The sequence below is a fragment of the Salmo trutta genome, chromosome 6 (assembly GCF_901001165.1).
Source record: "Salmo trutta chromosome 6, fSalTru1.1, whole genome shotgun sequence".
Classification (NCBI taxonomy): Eukaryota; Metazoa; Chordata; class Actinopteri; order Salmoniformes; family Salmonidae; genus Salmo; species Salmo trutta.
Genome location: NC_042962.1, coordinates 9,129,754 through 9,152,857, shown reverse-complemented (window position 1 = coordinate 9,152,857; position 23,104 = coordinate 9,129,754). Strand labels below are relative to the sequence as shown.

Here is a 23,104-nt window from a genome sequence, read left to right as displayed (position 1 = left end):
CTTAACCCTAAACTGCACCTTAACCCTAAACTGCACCTTAACCCTAAGTCTAATCCTAACCCTAACACTAACCCTAAATCTAATCCTAACCCTAACACTAACCACTAACTCTTACCCTAAACTGCACCTTAACCCTAAACTGCACCTTAACCCTAAACTGCACCTTAACCCTAAGTCTAATCCTAACCCTAACACTAACCCTAAATCTAACCTTAACACGAATTCTTCCTTAACCTTAAACCCCTTAGAAATAGCATTTGACCTTGTGGGGACACACCCTAACCACTAACTCTTACCCTAAACTGCACCTTAACCCTAAATCTAATCCTAACACTAACCCTAAATCTAATCCTAACACTAACCCTAAATCTAATCCTAACACTAACCCTAAATCTAATCCTAACACTAACCCTAAATCTAACCTTAACGCTAATTCTTCCTTAACCTTAAACCCCTTAGAAATAGCATTTGACCTTGTGGGGACAAATGTCCCCAGTTGGTCAAAACATTTTTTGTTTTACTATCCTTGTGGGGACTTCTGGTCCCCTCGAGTATAGTTCAACACTTCCCCCTTACGCGCACGGACGCACACACGGACGCACGGGCGCACGCACGGACACACACACACACACACACACACACACACACACACACACACACACACACACACACACACACACACACACACACACACACACACACACACACACAGAGAGAGACTACCCCACTCTCCATGCCTGAGAGATGGAAAACACCACTCAACACACACACACACACACACAGTTTCCCCATACCTGTAGCCAGGTAGATGATGTGGAACAGCATGTCTTTGCCTTGCACCACGTCCACAGCTACGTGGGAGAAGCGAACGTTGTCCTCCATGAAGTAAGGGACAGGCTGGACCGGCTGGATCACCTCGTTCATCAGCAGGAACTTTTGGGCATCCTGCAGGTTCCTCTCTGTCAGGTTCAAATAGGAACCATAGTCTATGGTACCACACTGGAGACATGGAGACATATTGATAAGGAGACATATTGATAAGGAGACATATTGATAAGGAATATTATTGATAAGGAGTATTATTGATAAGGAGACATATTGATAAGGAATATTATTGATAAGGAGTATTATTGATAAGGAGACATATTGATAAGGAATATTAACGATAAGGAGGCATATTGATAAGGAGTCATATTGTTCAGGAGCAATACTGTATTAATAAGAAGACATATTGATAAGGAGTATTATTGATAAGATGACATTGATAAGGTGACATATTATTAAGGAGAGATATTATAAGGATATATATTGATAAGGAGTATTATTGATAAGGAGACATATTCATAAGGAGCAATACTGTATTAATAAGAAGACATATTGACAAGGAGTATTATTGATAAAGAGACATATTCATACGGAGACATATGAATAAGTAGTCATATTAATAAGAAGTCATATTGATAAGGAGACATATTGATAAGGAGACATACCTTATTAATAAGGAGGCATATTGATAAGGAGTCATATTGATAAGGAGCAATACTGTATTAATAAGAATACATTTTGATAAGTAGTATTATTGATAAGGAGACATATTGATAAGGAGACCTACTTTATTAATAAGGAGGCATATTGATAAGGAGACATATTGATAAGGTGACATATTGACAAGGAGTATTATTGATAAAGAGACATATTCATATGGAGACATATGAATAAGGAGTCATATTAATAAGAAGACATATTGATAAGGAGCAATACTGTATTAATAAGAAGATATATTGATATGGAGACATATTAATAAGGATACATAATAATAAGGAGAGATATAAGGATATAAGGATATATATTGATAAGGAGTATTATTGATAAGGAGACATATTGATAAGGAGTATTATTGATAAGGAGTCATATTGATAAGGATACCTACTTTATTAATAAGGAGGCATATTGATAAGGAGACATATTGATAAGGTGACATATTGACAAGGAGTATTATTGATAAAGAGACATATTCATACGGAGACATATGAATAAGGAGTCATATTAATAAGAAGTCATATTGATAAGGAGACATATTGATAAGGAGACATACCTTATTAATAAGGAGGCATATTGATAAGGAGTCATATTGATAAGGAGCAATACTGTATTAATAAGAAGACATATTGATAAGGATACATAATGATAAGGTGACATATTAATAAGGAGCGATATAAGAATATATATTGATAAGGATACTTTAATAAGGAGGCATATTGATAAGGAGAGATATTATAAGGATACATATTGATAAGGATACGATAATAAGGAGGCATATTGATAAGGAACAATATTCTATTAATAAGGAGCCATATTGATGAGGAGACATTGTGGGGAACGACCAATAGGTGGGTTTCTCTGTGGGTGCTGCTTTTTGTTTTACATCCATGCGCTTATTAACACCAAAGATAACAATTACATAATTAATAATACATTCTTTCAACACCAGCTATTCTCTCTTGGAATTTGAAAGGCCTAAACGGCCCTATTAAACATTGCAGCTGTCTTGATCTCCTAGCAAGAAATCATATTGATATAGCAATGCTCCAAGAAACACAGCTACTCCAAAAGGACGCACATAGAGAACTATTAATACAACCTGGCTGCTTTGTCATCAGCCCCAAACCCAAGTAAAGGTGTTAATCAAACTGATGCATAAGAAACCAAATATTACCATCTTCGGTAAAGGAGAAGATCAAGAAGGCAGAATCACTTTCCTTAAATGTATCCATAATTGAAACAAAATGGCCTTTATTCTTTTTTACGTCTCCAAATTCATATGATCCTAAGTTTTTGGATTATCAGAACAGTATATTATTAGAATAAACTGAATTCCATCTGGTTATTCGGACAGATATGAATGCCATTTTGGGCATGTAGAACAAATCTAGTAAAACCAATTACAATCCACACACAACCATGGGTCTCCAGCATATACTCTCTGATTACAACCTCCTTGATGCCTGGCGAGCACATAATCCTAAAGCAAAATAGTACACTTTCTACTCAAACAGGCATAAATCATTCTCACAAATAGATTTCATACTATTATCTACACCCCTATTTTCTTTCATAAAAAAATAGAAACACGACATATCAGCTTGTCTGACCACCATGCTTACTACTGCCAACTTCAAATGTCCGAATCTCCTAAAAGAGACACAATATGGCGGTTCAACACTTCATTACTACAAAATCCTACATTCTGAGATCAATTTGAAATTGAACTAAAATTATTTTAATGATTAATAAAAATTCTGTCGATGACCCCCGGATTCTATGGGATGCCACCAAAGTGTTTATGAAAAATAATGCAACTGCATTTGCATCTGGGTTGAATAAATTACAATTAAAGAAGATTTCAGATTTGTAAATGTTGTTAACTGTATTGGAGTGTTCTCAACAAGCACTCTTGTCAGACCAGGTAGCTATTACTCTTTCCAAAGTCAAGACAGAACTTAATTTATTGATAAGATAATAGAGCAGAATTTGCCATCCATCGAGTTAGACTCAACCTTTACTTCCATGGTAATCGTCCCAGTCGTTTACTGGCCAACGTGCTACAAAGTAATGATCAATTAGCTGACACAGCAACTATTGAATCTGAAACAGGGGAATTACAATCAGAACCCAAATTCAATCAAAGTTTCTCCCACTTCTTTAAAGAGTTGTACACCTCTTTGTAAAGCCACGCCACGCCAAGCCAGACTAAGTCCTTTCTAAGATAATTAAGAGAAAAAAGCCACCTCGCTGGGAGCCCAATCTCTCTTAATGAACTCAAAAGGGCATTGGATAGAATAAAGGCAAATTGCCTGGATGGGACGATATTCCTCCTGAGGTCTATTGAACAGTTTGGAATCAGTTAGGTCCACTATTGCATGAAATGACTAATACAGACATTCACAAAGGTTAATTTGGGAGAGATGTGAATACAGCACTAATTTTGCTTTTATATATAAAAAAATGTAAAGATGCCACACAGTGTTCTCACTATTGCCCCCTGTCTTCGATAAACACAGATATTAATATTTTTTTTATGTTGTCGTCCTGTCTTGAGACTTACTTACCAAAATTGATGGACAAAAGCGGGATTGTTAAAAAGCGTTTATCCTCGGATAACCTCCATCGACTATTACGGCTGTGTCCCAATCCAAAGGCAGCTGCCTGCTACTGCCTTCCTGGCACCAAAGGCACCTACCTTAGTAGGTAGCACATTTCCAGTAGGTAACTGCCAATTGGGACGGGATTCGAAGGCAGCAACAAGTGACAACACATTCACATTCCACTGAGCGAGAGACGTGTGTTTGTTTACATTGTAGACACCGTAGCAGTGTGAGCAACTAGTGCTAGCAATTCAGTGAATCACTATCCAAAATAGAAATATCTGACATGAGTAACAAGTTAACAAGTAAAATAATCGATCTCCTCAGTGCCTGTTCATGAATGAAGTTGACACCACCCAGAATAATTATCCTACGGTACAGTTCCTCCTCTCACATAATGCTTGGTCTACTGCTCCATTGTTGAGGACAGACGGGCTTGCATGCACTATACGTACACTATACGATTTTTGGGGAGATCCGTTTTTTTTTGTTTTTTTTACAGTCTGTTTAAGAAAGATTAATAGCCAGAATAGTGGTGTTTCACTGTGAAATTAATATTGCATTAGGGCTGCTAATGTTTTTTTAATGATTAATTCACACAACTATCACACCCGTGCACATTATGAAATCAGATCAAATCAAATTGTATTAGTCACAGGCGCTGAATACAACAGGTGTAGACCTTACAGTGAAATGCTTACTTACAAGCCCTTATCCAACAATGCAGATAAAAAAAATACTAATAAGAAATAAAAGTACAGTAGTTAAAGAGCGGCAGTAAAATAACAATAGTGAGACTATATACAGGGTGTTATGGTACAGAGTCAATGTGGAGACTATATACAGGGTGTTGCGGTACAGAGTCAATGTGGAGGCTATATACAGGGTGTTACGGTACAGAGTTCTGTTATACTCACAGACACCATTCAAACAGTTTTAGAAACTTTGGAGTGTTTTCTATCCAAAGCCAATAATTATATGCATATTCTAGTTTCTGGGCAGGAGTAATAATCAGATTAAATCGGGTACGTTTTTTATCCGGCCGTGAAAATACTGCCCCCTAGCCATAACAGGTTAACTGAGAGCAGTCTTTTGAAGCTTGGGCAGGCAACTGATTAAGTGATGGCTTGGTGATATGAAACTTTATAGCCACATTCTATTCTATGATTAGTGGTGCATGTGACACATATGTCTCTGGTCTGACTGAGCCTGCATTTATAGATAAGATGTGGTGTGTGTGTGACTCGAGATAGAGAGAGCCTGAAGGAATAGAACAAACATCTCATTGTTTGTTCTCATCCTTCCATCTGGGAAACTTAACCTGGAGTAGTAAAATAACTCCCTCGTGCAGATAAATGACAGGATGAACCCAGGGTGGTTTATGGTGCCCCAATCTGCATGGGAGGGGTGGAGCCAGCCATGACTAAGCATTTTGAGGTTTTCTATATAAAGACCCTGTATACTATGTATGATTTTAAGCACTCGGCAACACACACTTCAGAGTGTAGTGTCGACGGTTTCATTATTGCAATAATTAATGGATATTAAATAAATATGATTGTTTGAAGATATGACAAAGTCTCTCTCAGTACTGACATTTCCACGACACCACACATCCATTCACCTACTCTGCGTCTCACAAAGACACGGTGGTTGGTACCAAAAATCTCAAATTTGGACTCATCAGACCAAAGATTGATTTACACCGGTCTAATGTCCATTGCTCGTGTTTCTTGAACCAAACGTGTTTCTTGAACTAAACAATTCTCTTCTTTTTATTGGTGTCCACACAGTCTCCTCTGAATAGTTGATGTTGAGATGTGTCTGTTACTTGAACTCTGAGAAACATTTATTTGGGCTGCAATTTCTGAGGCTGGTAACTAATGAACTTATCCTCTGCTGCAGAAGTAACTCTGGGTCTTCCTTTCCTGTGGCATGAGAGCCAGTTTCATCATAACTGCTGATGTTTTTCGCGACTGCACTTGAAGAAACATTCAAAGTTCTTGGAATTTTCTGGATTGACTGACCTTCATGTCTTAAAGTAATGATGGCCTGTCGTTTCTCTTTGCTTATTTGAGCTGTTCTTGCCATAATGTGGACTTGGTCTTTTACCAAATAGGGATATCTTCTGTATACCAACCATACCTTGTCACAACACAACTGATTGCCTCAAACGCATTAAGAAGGAAATAATTTCCACAAATAAACTTTTAACAAGGCACACCTTTTAATTGAAATGCATTCCAGGTGACTAACTCATGAAGCTGGTTGAGAGAATGCCAAGAGTGTGCAAAGCTGTCATCAAGGCAAAGGGTGGCTTGTTTAGCACTTTTTTGATTAGTTTAACACTTTTTTGGTTACTACATGATTCCATATGTGTTATTTCATAGGTTTGATGTCTTCACTATTATTCTACAAGGTAAAAAATAGTAAAAATTAAGAAAATCCCTGCAATGACTAGGTGTGTCCAAACTTTTCCATTTTTTATTGGTTTTCCTGTATCTGTACATGAGCCCTTAAAACACAGTCCATTGTACAAAATAGTTAATTCCCAAGTGAGGGACATCACACAGAGATGAACCTCCAGCATTCATAAGCTTGTTAAGTACATGAGGGCAAATGTAGTCATGACAGCTACATGTTTTTGTATACATAGGACAGGAGTTTACAGGTTTTTGTTCCAGCCCTTCACTAACACCTCATTTAACTAAATGTGGTCTAAATTGAAGACTTGCACACAGTGCAATCTGCTGGGACCCCCCAAAAAAATCACATCTGCATTTTAGAATGAGCTTAATAAATTACAATGTCCTGACATATCTGCATCATAAACAATAACATGGGTGAATCTATTTATATTTAACATTCATTAAGATGTTGCACACTCCTTAATAAAATCCTGAGATATGGTGATTATCCTGGTGGCTGGGAGGTTCCCAACAAGTTCAATATATCTGCAGGGTGTAAGGATGAGATGTCCTTCAACCTGGAACAAGTAGAGACAATGGGGGAGAAAGTAACCTCACTGCTCAAATGTCAGTACTGGTTCATGTTGTTGAAGCCACAACTACCTTTATTAATGTGCAATCGATTTGTTAACAGTTTTGCATATTTTTAGGCTTGGTCCGTTGTTAACAGTAAGAGTAGAATAACAGACACTAATTTTAACTAGTACCACCAAACTCAATCGTACAACACAATAGGGGAAGGGAAAGTGACAAGAAAAAGTTAGCTAACATTAGCTAATCAGACATCAGCATAACGCACAAATAACTTGGCTGGCTGGCAAGCCTAGATTGAACAGAACACAGCTTGCTGCATTTCCCAAATGTTCATCAGATGTTGTTAACATGTTAAACATGTTTACCTACAAACGAATTAGGCATGACTGTTTTCTCCTGCAAGGCAATGCAATGCGGCGAAATACAAGCTAGCAAGTTTAGCTTGCTTGTAAGTTTAAAAACTTCACAATTTAAACATTGCTAAATATACGATTAGGCCAAGTTAGCTTAGTTGTTCATCTCTAAACAGCTGATAAGTAGGACGAGATCACCTTTCTAACAATAGCTAGCTATCGCGTCCGACTTGGCAACAGGCTGATAAACAACAGTTACTCAACATTTAAAATTCATTTGAAAGTAATATGTTGAACATTTGAACATAATTTGTATAACAAATTAATGTTATACTCACCGTTATTGCTTATTCTTCTGGATAGCCTCTCCAGGGGAGGATACATTGGATGCTGCCTTCAAAACCGCCAGAATGAAGGCGCGCTAGAAGGCATGATTTTAAGGTACCTTGGGCTTGAGACATGCCAATTTTGACATCCTGCCTCGAAATGCTGCATCATTGTCGATTGGGATACAGTCTACATATCTTAGATGCTTCATCAGAAACAACAGTTCCTTGGGATGTATTATCTCTAGATTCAGAAAAATATTTTGATAGACAAGAATGGTCATATTTCTGGTCTGTCTTGGAACATATGGGAATTGGCTTCAATTTCATTAAAATGATTAAAATGCTATATGCCAATCCCTCAGCCATATTACAACAGGTAATGTCTGCTCTGCTCAGTTCAGAATCACTAGAAGCAGCAGATATGGTGATCCAACTTCGCCTTTGCTATTCGTATTATCCATGGAACCCCTGGCCCAGCCAATTAAAAACATATATATATTTCACCTTTATTTAACCAGGTAAGCTAGTTGAGAACAAGTTCTCATTTACAACTGCGACCTGGCCAAGATAAAGCAAAGCAGTGCGACACAAACAGCATCACAGAGTTACACATGGAATAAACAAGCGCAGAGTCAATAACACAATAGAAAAAAGAAAGAAAGCCTATATACAGTGTGTGCAAATGTTGTGAGGAGGTAAGGTCATAGTAGGCCATAGTAGCGAAGTAATTACAGTTTAGCAAATTAACACTAGATGACGATGTGCAAGTAGATATACTGGTATGCAAAAGAGCAGAAAAGTAAATAAGAGCAGAAAAGTAAATCGCAGTGGTGGGTGGTATAAGGGGCTTTGATGACAAAACGGATGGCACTGTGATAGACTACATCCAGTTTGCTTAGTAGAGTATTGGAAGCTATTTTGTAAATGTCATCGCCAAAGTCGAGGATCGGTAGGATAGTCAGTTTTATGAGGGTATGTTTGGCGGCATGAGTGAAGGAGGCTTTGTTGCATAATAGGAAGCCAATTCTAGATTTGATTTTGGATTGGAGATGTTTAATATGAGTCTGGAAGGAGAGTTTACAGTCTAGCCAGACACCTTGGTATTTGTAGTTGTCCACATATTCTAAGTCAGAACCGTCTAGAGTAGTGATGTTAGTCGGGCAGGCGGGTGCGGGCAGCGAATGGTTGAAGAGCATGCATTTGGTTTTAGTAGCGTTTAAGAGCAGTTGGAGGCCATGGAAGGAGTGGTATATGGCACTGAAGCTCGTTTAGAGGTTAGTTAACACAGTGTCCAAAGAAGGGCCAGATGTATACAGAATGGTGTCGTCTGCGTAAAGGTGGGTCAGGGAATCACCCATAGCAAGAGCGACATCGTTGATATATACAGAGAAAAGAGTTAGCCTGAGAATTGAACCCTGTGGTACCCCCATAGAGACTGCCAGAGGTCCAGACAACAGGCCCTCCTATTTAACCTGTTGGGGCTAAGGGGCAGTATTGAGAATTTTGGAAAAAATATGTGCCCATTTTTAACTGCCTCCTACACCAACTCAGAAGCTAGAATATGCATAGTATTGTTGAGGTTTGGATAGAAAACACCCTAAAGTTTCTAAAACTGTTTGAATGGTGTCTGTGAGTATAACAGAACTCCTATGGCAGGCAAAAACCTGACAAGGTTTCATGCAGGAAGTGGCCTGTCTGACAAGGAGTCGTTCTTCTTGCCTCTGTTTATTGAAGAGTAAGGATCTTAGCTGTAACGTGACAATTCCTAGGGCTCCAATAGGCTCTCAGAACCCGGGAAAAACCTGAACGATGACGAGGCAGCCTCAGGCTGAAACACATTATCGCCTTTTCCAAGTGTCCCATTAGGTGACAATAGAACTAGGCGCGTGCGCGATTCGCCCCCGTGGAGTATTTTCATTCGGCTGTTTAGCTTATTGCAGATTCCCGGTCGGAATATTATCGCTTTTCTACGAGATAAATTGCATAAAAATTTATTTTAAACAGCAGTTGACATGCTTCGAAGTACGGTAATGTAATATTTAGAATTTTTTGTCACATTCTGCGCCATGCGCACGACCGTGATTTACAATTCTGATAGTGTCTAGAACGCAAGAACAAAACGTCGCTGATGGAACATAACGATGGATTATTTGGGACCAAACCTACATTTGTTATTGAAGTAGAAGTCCTGGGAGTGCATTCTGACGAAGAACAGGAAAGGTAAGACCATTTTTCTTATAGGAAATATGATTTTGGTGAAGGCTAATCTTGCCGGGTGTCTAAATAGCTAGCCCGTGATGGCTGGGCTATGTACTTAGAATATTGCAAAATGTGCTTCATCCGAAAAGCTATTTTAAAATCGGACATATCGAGTGCATAGAGGAGTAATGTATCTATAATTCTTTAAATAATTGTTATGCTTTTTGTGAACGTTTATCGTGAGTAATTTAGCAAACTGTTAGTAAATTCTCCGGAAGTTTGCGGGGGGTATGCTTTTTCTGAACGTCACATGCTAATGTAAAAAGCTGGTTTTTGATATAAATATGAACTTGATTGAACAGACATGCATGTATTGTATAACATAATGTCCTAGGTGTGTCATCTGATGAAGATCATAAAAGGTTAGTGCTGCATTTAGCTGTGGTTTGGGTTTTTGTGACATTATATGCTAGCTTGAAAAATGGGTGTCTGATTATTTCTGGCTGGGCACTCTCCTGACATAATCTAATGTTTTGCTTTCGTTGTAAAGCCTTTTTGAAATCGGACAGTGTGGTTAGATTAACGAGAGTCTTGTCTTTAAATAGCTGTAAAATAGTCATATGTTTGAGAAATTGAAGTAATAGTATTTCAAACGTTTCAAAAATCGCGCCACTGGATTCAAGTGGCTGTTACGTAGGTGGGACGAATTCGTATTAGTAAATTCAACAGAACTGAAGTATAACCAATTTTAGGAGGGCATGTCATTTTTTGGTTTTCCCCCGTTGCTCCTCCTTCTCCCGACAGTAGGACCTGCTCCACTCCTTCTCCCGAAAGTAGGACCAGCTCAACTCCTTCTCCCGACAGTAGGGCCTGCTCCACTCCTCCCGACAGTAGGGCCTGCTCCACTCCTTCTCCCGACAGTAGGACCTGCTCCACTCCTTCTCCCGAAAGTAGGGCCAGCTCAACTCCTTCTCCCGACAGTAGGGCCTGCTCCACTCCTTCTCCCGACAGTAGGACCTGCTCCACTCCTTCTCCCAACAGTAGGACCTGCTCCACTCCTTCTCCCAACAGTAGGACCTGCTCCACTCCTTCTCCCAACAGTAGGACCTGCTCCACTCCTTCTCCCAACAGTAGGACCTGGAGACCCATGGGGCGGCTCACAATTGGCCCAGCCTTGTCCGGGTTAGAGAGGGTTTGGCCTGCCGGGATTTCCATGTCTCATCGTGCTCTAGCAACTCCTTGTGGCGGGCCAGGGGCCTGCAAGCTCGATCGTCAGTTAGACGGTGTTTCATCCAACACATTGGTGCGGCTGGCTTCTGGGTTAAGCGAGCGGTGTGTCAAGAAGCAGTGCGGCTTGGCAGGGTCGTGTTTCGGGGATGCATGGCCTTTGACCTTCACCTCTACCGAGTCCGTAGGGGAGTTGCAGCGATGGGACAAGACTGTAACTACTGTTGAAAACAACAGAAAATGCATAACGATAAACTGAGAAAGTGTAACACCAGTACGCTAATACAGAAGGACTGGGAACGGGAGTGTATTGATAGAATTTGCGCTTCTGCTTTGATGACGGGGTTGAACCCTGTGATGAAAACCGTAATTGCGGGCGTAGTAGATTTAATTCAAGACGATGTTTTGAGAGTGGAATATGACTCCGCTCACCTCTCAGATGTGTGAGGGGTTAATAGGGCCATAGAGAAAAGCACTAACTATAGTTTCAATGGCCAAGATAAGACAAAGAAACGTAGCGGAAAAGCATCAAAGCGTAGAGAGACCGAGTCCTGTTTTAGGTGTGGGACTATTGGTCATTGGAAAAGGGAGTGTAAAGTGGGTATGGAGCCTGCTGTATTCAGAGAAAATGTTGCCAGGCAAGCATTTGCATCACTTTCAAAAGCACAACAACAAATCCTCCGGAAAGTAGAAGGAATGGAACTTTCACCTAGCGGTGTATAGTCTCTGTTCGATCGTGGTACATAGAGATTACAGTTTCTATGTGAAGGAAGAAGTATGAGATAACGGGTTACCTAACTGTTTAGTAAATGCCAGGGATTAAATATTGCGGGATACCTTACGATGAGAAATTGGCTACATTTTCCATAGGAAAACGTATTTTGGGTTGAAGATTCTAGGCGAAATGCCAGGGGAATGGATTTTAACAGGTTGACCACACCGCTCGCGTCGTGTGCGCGAGCATTGCAAAATAAATTTAGAAATCTATGTTATTCAATTATTGCGCATGCGTCAACGAGCGCCTGCATTGCCAAGGGCTAAAATAGAATCTTTTCTATTTCTGACGCAGATCGCGCTGCAAGTCCTGCCTCTCCCATCTCCTCATTGTTTTACAGAAGCAGGTACCAACGTGCCATCTCCTCATTGGTTATACCCACGTGGGTAATTGAAAGACAAACTGTTTTGCCGTCGGCGTAGTAATACTATGAAAGTATAGATGCCAATCACCATATAAGTTCAAAGATGAAAAAGCCTGGAAGGAGGAGAGATGACTAGAAACGATTCGGTTGACCGTTTTATGTGTGGATTAATTGTTGGAGTAGAGGAACTTGTGCATTTCAGGTAAAATAAAAACTCAACGTTTATATCTCAGGACAAATTAGCTAGCAACAGCAAGCTAGCTGAATAGAACAAATTAGCTAGCAAGTGCAAGCTAACTAGCTTAACAGCCATAAATGTTTAATGCTTATCGACCTGTTCCCAAATTAATGTAATTGGTTCAGAGTTTGTTTTGATATTTTAACCTGCGCGTAGTGATCGCGTTTGGTGTAGGGGACAAAATAAATGTATGCACGATGGGGCACGATGGGGCACGCGCACAGCCGGTTTGGGTTCCGTGTAAAGGTAACACATTTAAATTATATGGCCAAACGCTCCTTGCAAATGTAGAAGGCCTTAGGGTTTGTTTAACCTCTCTAGGGGGTGTGGTACGCTACCGTCCCACCTGGTCAACATCCAGTGAAATTGTAGAGCTCCAAATTCAAAAACAGAAATACTCATTATAAAAATTAATGAAACATACAAGTGTTATACATCGGTTTAAATATTAACTTCTTGTTAATCCAAACACGGTGTCAGATTTTAAAAAGACTTTACAGCGAAAGAAAATCATGCGATTATCTGAGAACAGCGCCCAGCAGACAAATCATTACAAACAGTAGCCGGCCAAGTAGACGAGTAACAAAAGTCAGAAATAGCGATAACATTAATCACTTACCTTTGATGATCTTCATATGGTTGCACTCCCAAGACTCCATGTTACACAATACATGTTCGTTTTGTTCGATAATGTCCCTCTTTATATCCAAAAACCTCCGTTTTGTTTGTGCGTTTTGTTCAGTATTCTATTGGAACAAAGCGTGGTCTCAGCATGCAGATGAAAAATCAAAAAAGTACCATAAAAGTTCGTAGAAACATGTCAAACAATATTTATAATCAATCCTCAAGTTGTTTTTGTCAATATTTTCGTCAATAGAAAAGGAGAAACAAGAACGGCGCGCTCCCGGTCACACGTTGGACTCATGTCTGGAAATTTCTACTGTCCACTCATTGAAAGTGGTGTTCCTCCCTCATTTTTCAGAGTAAAAGCCTGAAACAATGCCTAAAGACTGGCAACATGTAGTGGAAGACATAGGGATCGTGAACTGCGTCATAAGTCTTTGTATGGTGGATAGGCTTTCAATGGAAAAACAGGCATTTCAAAATAAAGGCACTTCTTGGATGGAGTTTCCTCAGCTTTTCGCCTGCCATATCAGTTCTGTTATACTCACAGACATTATTTTAACAGTTTTGGAAACTTTAGAGTGTCTACCAATTATCTGCAAATCCTAGTTTCTGGACCTGATTAGCAGGCAGTTTACTTTTCATCCAAAATTCCGAATGCTGCCCCCTACCCTAGTGAGGTTAAATCATTAGACATGTTATGTGGTTTTATTTTGAAATAAATGTACTTTTGATGTCATCTAATTCTGGAATGGAATTCTAGAATGGACAAAAGGGCGAAGGGGTCATGAGGAATTAGTATAGGGGTTACCAAACCTAAAATGAACTTTTTTTATGTGGTATGATGGTTATGGAGAACCACATGGGGTTAAGGAGACCAGTGAATCGTTAGACTCGGTGGAGAGATACTATCGCTGTGTTGTGGGATTTATTGGATGGGATCTTTTCAATTCAGTTAAAATGGGTATGCAGGAGGATGAAAGTTTTTGAAGAGGTATTTAAATGGTTTCAGAAGAACAGGGAAAGAAAGGGATAGGAAACATTTGAATGGTGTCGTAAGCTCTGAATATGAAAAATTCCTAATGAAGAATGATCAACTTCATTATGAATTAAATAGACAGGGGGATTTCATTATAGAATTCTTGAGAAACACTCTCTATCCAAATTGTACCAGATTATTATTATAGGAATTAGGGAATTATAAAGAGTTGTAATTCTAAGTTGATTAGTTATTCGAATTGGTTTATTTTAGATTTAACATGGGGTTTTTTTAATCACGTGTTTGAAAGGGGAAAATTACCAGTTCCCTGAGGTCCTGGTCTTTGGGGTACTTATACAGTTGTACTGCGTTCAGGCTGCATATAGAAAGGAAAATATATGTTAATAAGGGATGACAGTAACTTCAAATGGATTGTGATATATGTATTGCTGATTTCATGTTGTGTATTTGTTTTGATACAAATATCACCAGATTGGGGTCCTGGAGTGGGAATTCTGCGATGGGTTAGGGTGCTAACTTCATGATCTGGTAACTCTTCCTAGAGGTCACCAGTAGAATAAGGGAGTATGGACTAATTTAGAAAATTGTTTTTTAGCATTAACTTTATGTTATGCTTTTTGACATTTGTCTTAGAGATGATATTAAGAAAAGGTTAATGTCATAATTCGTCATATAGTCAATGTTTGTCTGGTTTCCTGAAACAGAAATGTAATGAACTTAACTGTTATGATCTGTGCTTTGTTGAGGTTTTCATGGAAGGTGACGTCAGATCGTGTCTTCATGCATGGTAGGAATAATTTGACCATGGACAGCGTGTGTCAACCTCTAAACCCTCCCTAACCGGCTGAAGAAAGAGCAACAAAGGCGTTCAATGAGAGACAGTGACTTACCACTCCTATCTGAGTCCAAGCCATAAATCAGGGTTGGGGAGCTGAGAGCGTGTGGAGTGAGCGTGGAGAGAGAGAACAAGCTCAGGTGAGAGACTCGCTGAGAGCGCGTGTGGAGTGAGCGTGGAGAGAGAGAACAAGCTCAGGTGAGAGACTCGTGTACGTGGGAGAAACGGAAGTATCTACTTGGATATTAAAATCGGGACATTATCAAGGGTCATGAAATGTGTCAGGCAAAAGTTACATATGCCGTTGGGAAAATTAACTGTAAACGATATCTGAAGAAGACCAGCTAGAATGATAAGTGCGGGGTGAAGGAAAGGGGGGGGGGGGTGTTATACGCCCTGCTAACTATTTAAACTAGAAATGCATTGAGATACTGATCTTTCTTTACCAGGCCACTCATGACAGGAAAACAGGGACAAAGGGGGGCTGTGATGTGTCACGTCCTGAACAGTAAAAGGGGTTATTTGTTATTGTAGTTTGGTCAGGGCGTGGCAGGGGGTGTTTTTCTGTGTGTTTTGGGGTTATATTCTATGTCCTTTTTTCTATGTTTTGTATTTCTTTGTTTTGGCCTGGTATGGCTCTCAATCAGGTACAGCTGTACTTCGTTGTCGCTGATTGGGAGCCATACTTAGGTAGCCTGTTTTCCTTTGGGTTTTGTGGGTGGTTAATTTCTGTTTAGTGTTGTTACCTGACAAAACTGTTTTGGCTGTCGTTCGTTTCTTGTTTTTTTTAAAGTGTTCCATTAAAATATTATGATGAGCACTAACCACGCTGCACCTTGGTCTACTCCCTTCAACAGCCATTACAAAATGAGAAGAGTTATGACCGGCAATAAAAAGTTGTTTATATATGTATGTTCTAACAGGGATGATGTGTGCGAAGTTGATAAACTGGTATTTGAGCCTTAGTCTGAAAGTAAGCACTGAGGTCAGTCATTCTAAATTTGTGTTGGATCATTTATAAAATGTTTTAGTTGTGATGAGAATACAGTGAGAGAGAATTGCTTAAGCACGATGAGGGGTGGATACGCTGCCAACATTTATGTGGCTGAGAGTCTCCAGAAACGTATCTCTAAGCATCATCCTGAGGGGAGGTGCTGAGTTATTAAACATGTACTTGGTTTCTCTGTTCTTCTCAAGTCAATATGCTTTTAGGTTTCGTGGAACATGAGGGTGTTCGTTGTTCCAGAGGAGGGAACGATGTATATTGACTAACTGATTTGAGAATGTGTTAATATGTTTATAACTGTAGAAAATGCATTAGGAGTAAAGTGTGTTATGGGTTAGATGTAATGATAGAGGAGTATCATTCCCAGAGACTGTATATTCTTACAGCAGCTCATAGAAGACGGAGAGCAGCTAACTGTACACAATGTGGGGATTTAATTGAACATTACACCTACCTAGATCATGGTGAGAGTAGAAGAGATACCAGTGGTATTACAGACACTATGGTAAACTTTCAGGACACCTGTGACTCAGAGTTTTGTTAGGTTGGATATTATTCCCAACTCATACATTTTTCTCCAATTTCTAACAGCCGGTGAACATTTGACAGATTACATGCAGGAGGTATTCTCACAGCAGAGGCTCTGTAGGACAGTAACTGAAGGAGCAGTACTAGTAGCGTAGAATGCTATATTGATAGCATGGAATTGGACTACTGCGCAAATGAGGTGTATTGTGAGACTATAGTCATGGGCCATGTTGGAAGTAGCAGTGGTTACTTTAGTAGCATTGTTGGGATATCAGTTTATGACGACTCATGTCACATGGATTGATTACTGGTAACTGGGGGACCGATGGGAGGACAGGGGATGCGTTTATTCAAATATCACAAATGATGTTGTCAGGAAATGACCCATGTGTTGCAGTGTGTATATCCTCTGGTGGAAGCAGAAATATAACCAAGGGCACGGGCTGAATTCTGGAGATGAAGTGTACATCAAGAGACACCAGGCAGGGGTGTTGGGACAGCGTTGGTTTGAGAGACACACTACTCTGTACAGTACCTGCAGAGGTTAAGATCGTCATGTCTCTCCTTGGGGGTGCATAGTTCTCACGTGAAGTGGGGTCCAGCTGCATAATGGGTGAGTGAAGACACCATGATGAGGAAGCGGAGTGAGAGAGAGAGACTAGAGGCCACTGTAAGACATACAGATGGGTTGGGTCTGGGAACTATTATAAACGTCATAGTTGGTTTGGGGTTTAGCTGCTTTATTGGTTAATGCATCATATGATAGAGGATAGAGGGGTAATTGTACTGTGAACAAAATGTTGAAGGCATTGATGTGAATGCATATACAGTGCTGAGTTACCTCAAGAGGATGTAACGTGGATTAGGGATACGCACTTGCATATCAGGTGTTGTGCCTATCAGGTGAAATGGAGGAGATGGGGAACAAAGTGAAAATGACATAACTTGGGAACACCTCTCGGAACCTGGGGCCTAAAGGGGAAGACTGGGTGAAAGCATGAGGAAGCTTTTTAGAGCTTTCATTTTTGTGGAACCCAGCAGGAAAGTATCCTGGAGGCATAGAGTCAGGTGAAGAGAGAGTGAGAATTATCATGGTCTCAGAAAGTATCCTGGAGACATAGAGTCTGGTGAAGAGAGAGTGAGAATTATCATGGTCTCAGAAAGTATCCTGGAGACATAGAGTCTGGTGAAGAGAGAGTGAGAATTATCATGGTCTCAGAAAGTATCCTGGAGGCATAGAGTCAGGTGAGAGAGAGTGAGAATTATCATGGTCTCAGAAAGTATCCTGGAGACATAGAGTCAGGTGAAGAGAGAGTGAGAATTATCATGGTCTCAGAAAGTATCCTGGAGGCATAGAGTCAGGTGAAGAGAAAGTGGGAATTGTCATGGTCTCGAACGTTGGTTGATACGCATATATAATTATGCATAGCTTATCACATCGTTAACACGGTTGTGTTTTGCGTTTCTTTTTGTTGCTTTCCAAGTCTTGTGCTATTACTCTCTTAGGAACCAGAGGGGAAAGTGGAGAGACTAAAAGCTGCTCCATCTGCCATTGAAGGAGACAGCAGATTCAGCTGGAATGGCATTTTGTTGTGTGATCATAGTTCGGAAGCCATAAGTCTCTGAATTTGTACACCTCGCGGTGACTGTTTGTTCATTGTTTGTTCATTTGTTTGTTTGTTTAATTCATGTTTTATAATCATTTGTTAGTTTTTTATTCATGTTTTATTATCATTGTTTATACATTTATTAGTAATTTCCAAGTTTTTATGAATTGCACATTAGGATGCTATTGTTCAAGATGAGGGACTGTTGGATTCGACATTTTTAACATCGAGATATTAAAGACATGACAGATCAGACGCATAGTATTGTAAAAGAGACTGGGTCTCTGTAGAAAGACAGATAGCTGTGGAATGTCTTGGAAAGTGTTGGGGGATGGGAGCAGAGCACCGTGTTGATACAGGAAAGACAGATGGACATCTGTGGATTAGATGAAGGAGGGGTTGAGGTCAGGAGGTGAGGACAGATTCTCATCAGGGAGTAATAAAGGTTTGGTTTCCTGTTACCCTCTTTACTCTCTTCCTGTAGGACCAAAAAATGTAAGGATTGGAGAGGAGTGTCTTAAGTGGAATATAAATATCTGGATGGGACAAATGTTGGGTTGTCTGAATTACAGCTGTACAGAACCTTTGGGAAGAATTAAACTTGGTTAAAGCTTCTCTAGTGTCCGTGGGTTATTTACTCTGAAAAATAAGAACCTAACACTACCAATTGGATATCATAAAATTGGGGACAAAAAGAGGGTAAAGTACATTTTTATTTTTTTTAAAGAAGTAGTTACCGCATTCCAACATATGCTTTCAGTTGCATGGTTGTAACAAAGGTACTCCACAAATACATTTGATTGATCACTTGAATAGTTGTGTTTTTTTGTTTTTACATATAGCCTACAGGAACATAAACTAATAAAAATGCTATAGGGTTTTTTGAGAAAAAAAAGAGTATTGGAATGTTACCCAAGGCCTACATAAACACAACCAAATTATTATTTTTGCGATAGCGTATATGAAATGTATTAATTACACTGTTAGAATGTTGCAGTCAGAATTTAATGATATCTCATTAGCTTGTAGGGGGCTTCATCGAGAATTTCATGATATCTCATTAGCTTGTAGGGGGCTCCATCGAGGCCCAGCAGTTCTAGTGTTAATTCTGCTGAGGCCTCTAAATCCTCCCTCTGTTCCAAACTCCTGTGGAGTCAGAGAGCCTTCAGAGAATAAAGTGCCATTCACTATTAGGTAGAACGCTAGAGGTAGAAGTTGACCTTTAACATAGATCTAGGATCAGATTACCCTTCCACCATTCTAACCTTAACCATAAAGGGGATGTAATAACACCTGGTCCTGGGTTAGTGGTTAGGGCAACTTCTACCTGTTCCAAGAAGAGAACTGTCATAGTTTATTAGGAGCAGCAACACTCCACGGAACAGCAGGTTGGTCATTTTAACGCTGTCATTGTGACGTTGTATATTTCCTGTCAGTGAGTTTCATAATGTGGTGGGTCATTATTTTACAGGTATGTAAGGTGATTGAGAGAGAAAATTAATTAAATAGAGCGAACTGTATTTGTGTACTCTGGGGCACAAACACAGACGCACGTATGGATGCACAAACAAATTAATGCATACCTACCAACACTCAAAATGAATACCAATCAATGCTCATAATGAATACCCACCAACACTCATGAAGAACATCCACCAACGCTCATAATGAATACCCACCAACGCTCATGAGGAACACCCACCAATGCTCATAATGAATACCCACCAACGCTTATAATGAATACCCACCAACGCTCATAATGAACACCCACCAACGCTCATGAGGAACACCCACCAACGCTCATAATGAATATCCACCAACGCTTATAATGAAGAACACCCACCAACGCTTATAATGAATACCCACCAATGCTCATAATGAATACCCACCAACGCTCATAATGAATACCCACCAACGCTTATAGTGAATACCAACCAATGCTCAAAATGAATACCCACCAACGCTCATAGTGAATACCCACCAACACTCATGAAGAACACCCACCAACGCTTATAATGAATACCCACCAACGCTCATAATGAATACCCACCAACGCTCATAATGAATACCCACCAACGCTTATAATGAATACCCACCAACGCTCATCATGAATACCCACCAACGCTTATAATGAATACCCACCAACACTCATGAGGAACACCCACCAACGCTCATGAGGAACACCCACCAACGCTCATCATGAATACCCACCAACGCTTATAATGAATACCTACCAACGCTTATAATGAATACCCACCATCCCTAATAATGAATACCCACCAACACTTATAATGAATACCCACCAATGCTTATAATGAATACCCACCAATGCTTTTAATGAATACCCACCAACGCTCATAATGAATACCCACCAACCCTTATAATGAATACCCACCAACACTCATGAGGAACACCCACCAACACTCATCATGAATACCCACCAACGCTAATAATGAATACCCACCAACGTTCATCATGAATACCCACCAACACTCATAATGAATACCCACCAACGCTCATCATGAATACCCACCAACGCTTATAATGAATACCCACCAACGCTCATCATAAATACCCACCAACGCTCATCATGAATACCCACCAACGCTTATAATGAATACCCACCAACACTCATGAGGAACACCCACCAACGCTCATCATGAATACCCACCAATGCTCATAATGAATACCCACCAAGGCTCATCATGAATACCCACCAACGTTCATGAAGAACACCCACCAACGCTTATAATGAATACCCACCAACGCTCATCATGAATACCCACCAACGTTCATGAGGAACACCCACCAACGCTCATAATAAATGCCCACCAACGCTCATAAGTATACTGCTCAAAAAAATAAAGGGATCACTAAAATAACACATCCTAGATCTGAATGAATGAAATACTCTTATTAAATACTTTTTTCTTTACATAGTTGAATGTGCTGACAACAAAATCACACAAAAATAATCAATGGAAATCCAATTTATCAACCCATTGGAGGTCTGGATTTGGAGTCACACTCAAAATTAAAGTGGAAAATCACACTACAGGCTGATCCAACTTTGATGTAATGTCCTTAAAACAAGTCAAAATGAGGCTCAGTAGTGTGTGTGGCCTCCACGTGCCTGTATGACCTCCCTACAACGCCTGGGCATGCTCCTGATGAGGTGGCGGATGGTCTCCTGAGGGATCTCCTCCCAGACCTGGACTAAAGCATCCGCCAACTCCTGGACAGTCTGTGGTGCAACGTGGCGTTGGTGGATGGAGCGAGACATGATGTCCCAGATGTGCTCAATTGGATTCAGGTCTGGGGACGGGCGGGCCAGTCCATAGCATCAATGCCTTCCTCTTGCAGGAACTGCTGACACACTCCAGCCACATGAGGTCTAGCATTTTCTTGCATTAGGAGGAACCCAGGGCCAACCGCACCAGCATATGGTCTAACAAGGGGTCTGAGGATCTCATCTCGGTACCTAATGGCAGTCAGGCTACCTCTGGCGAGCACATGGAGGGCTGTGCGGCCCCCCAAAGAAATGCCACCCCACACCATGACTGACCCACCGCCAAACCGGTCATGCTGGAGGATGTTGCAGGCAGCAGAACGTTCTCCATGGCGTCTCCAGACTCTGTCACGTCTGTCATGTGCTCAGTGTGAACCTGCTTTCATCTGTGAAGAGCACAGGGCGCCAGTGGCGAATTTGCCAATCTTGGTATTCTCTGGCAAATGCCAAACGTCCTGCACGGTGTTGGGCTGTAAGCACAACCCCCACCTGTGGACGTCGGGCCCTCATACCACCCTCATGGAGTCTGTTTCTGACCGTTTGAGCAGACACATGCACATTTGTGGCCTGCTGGAGGTCATTTTGCAGGGCTCTGGCAGTGCTCCTCCTGCTCCTCCTTGCACAAAGGCAGAGGTAGCGGTCCTGCTGCTGGGTTGTTGCCCTCCTACGGCCTCCTCCACGTCTCCTGATGTACTGGCCTGTCTCCTGGTAGCGCCTCCATGCTCTGGACACTACGCTGACAGACACAGCAAACCATCTTGCCACAGCTTGCATTGATGTGCCATCCTGGATGAGCTGCACTACCTGAGCCACTTGTGTGGGTTGTAGACTCCGTCTCATGCTACCACTAGAGTGAAAGCACCGCCAGCATTCAAAAGTGACCAAAACATCAGCCAGGAAGCATAGGAACTGAGAAGTGGTCTATGGTCCCCACCTGCAGAACCACTCCTTTATTGGGGGTGTCTTGCTAATTGCCTATAATTTCCACCTGTTGTCTATTCCATTTGCACAACAGCATGTGAAATGTATTGTCAATCAGTGTTGCTTCCTAAGTGGACAGTTTGATTTCACAGAAGTGTGATTGACTTGGAGTTACATTGTGTTGTTTAAGTGTTCCCTTTATTTTTTTGAGCAGTGTATATTCCTACAAAGGTAGAGTATGTGATGACGTTTCTGTGTGTTGGTTAATTGGACAGAGTTGTTGTTGTGGTGATAAAAACGAACCTTGAATGTTACTGTGTTCTCAGAATAACCAGGAGGGTGTAACAGCACGATGGCTAAAAGACCACTAGAGCGGACTGTTCACGGTCGGATATCTCATATAAGGCACTGACCTGACTCATCCATCTCTCTTGTAATACTATGGTAGCTACAGGTGTCTGGTTATTTTCAGACTGGTTATTCCCAAACCATATCCCAATCTGAACCTGAGCCTGGCTCAACCCTGATAGAACAAATATCTCGCTGAACCCATGGCTTCAGGCCCTTTTTAGAATATTGGGATGGGAGATTTCCCTGTGAGCTCAGTTTGACGGATTTTTTGGAGTTCCTTACCTGATAGTCAAGGTTAGGGTTGTGGTAGG

The 23,104-nt window shown here is 40.7% G+C and overlaps 1 protein-coding gene across 4 annotated transcripts in view; it reads right to left on the bottom strand.

The window, feature by feature from the left end:
• The window catches only part of LOC115195373 (semaphorin-5A-like), a 268,434-nt gene that overhangs the window by 110,523 nt on the left and 134,807 nt on the right, over nt 1-23,104 (bottom strand). For all 4 annotated transcript variants that reach the window (XR_003878683.1, XR_003878682.1, XM_029755169.1 and 1 more), the window contains exon 10: nt 795-999. Coding sequence is in view for 2 of the 4 variants with exons in the window: in XM_029755169.1 (XP_029611029.1) it covers nt 795-999 (205 nt within the window). In the remaining 2 variants the exon portion in view is untranslated. The remainder of the gene's footprint in view (nt 1-794; nt 1,000-23,104) is intronic.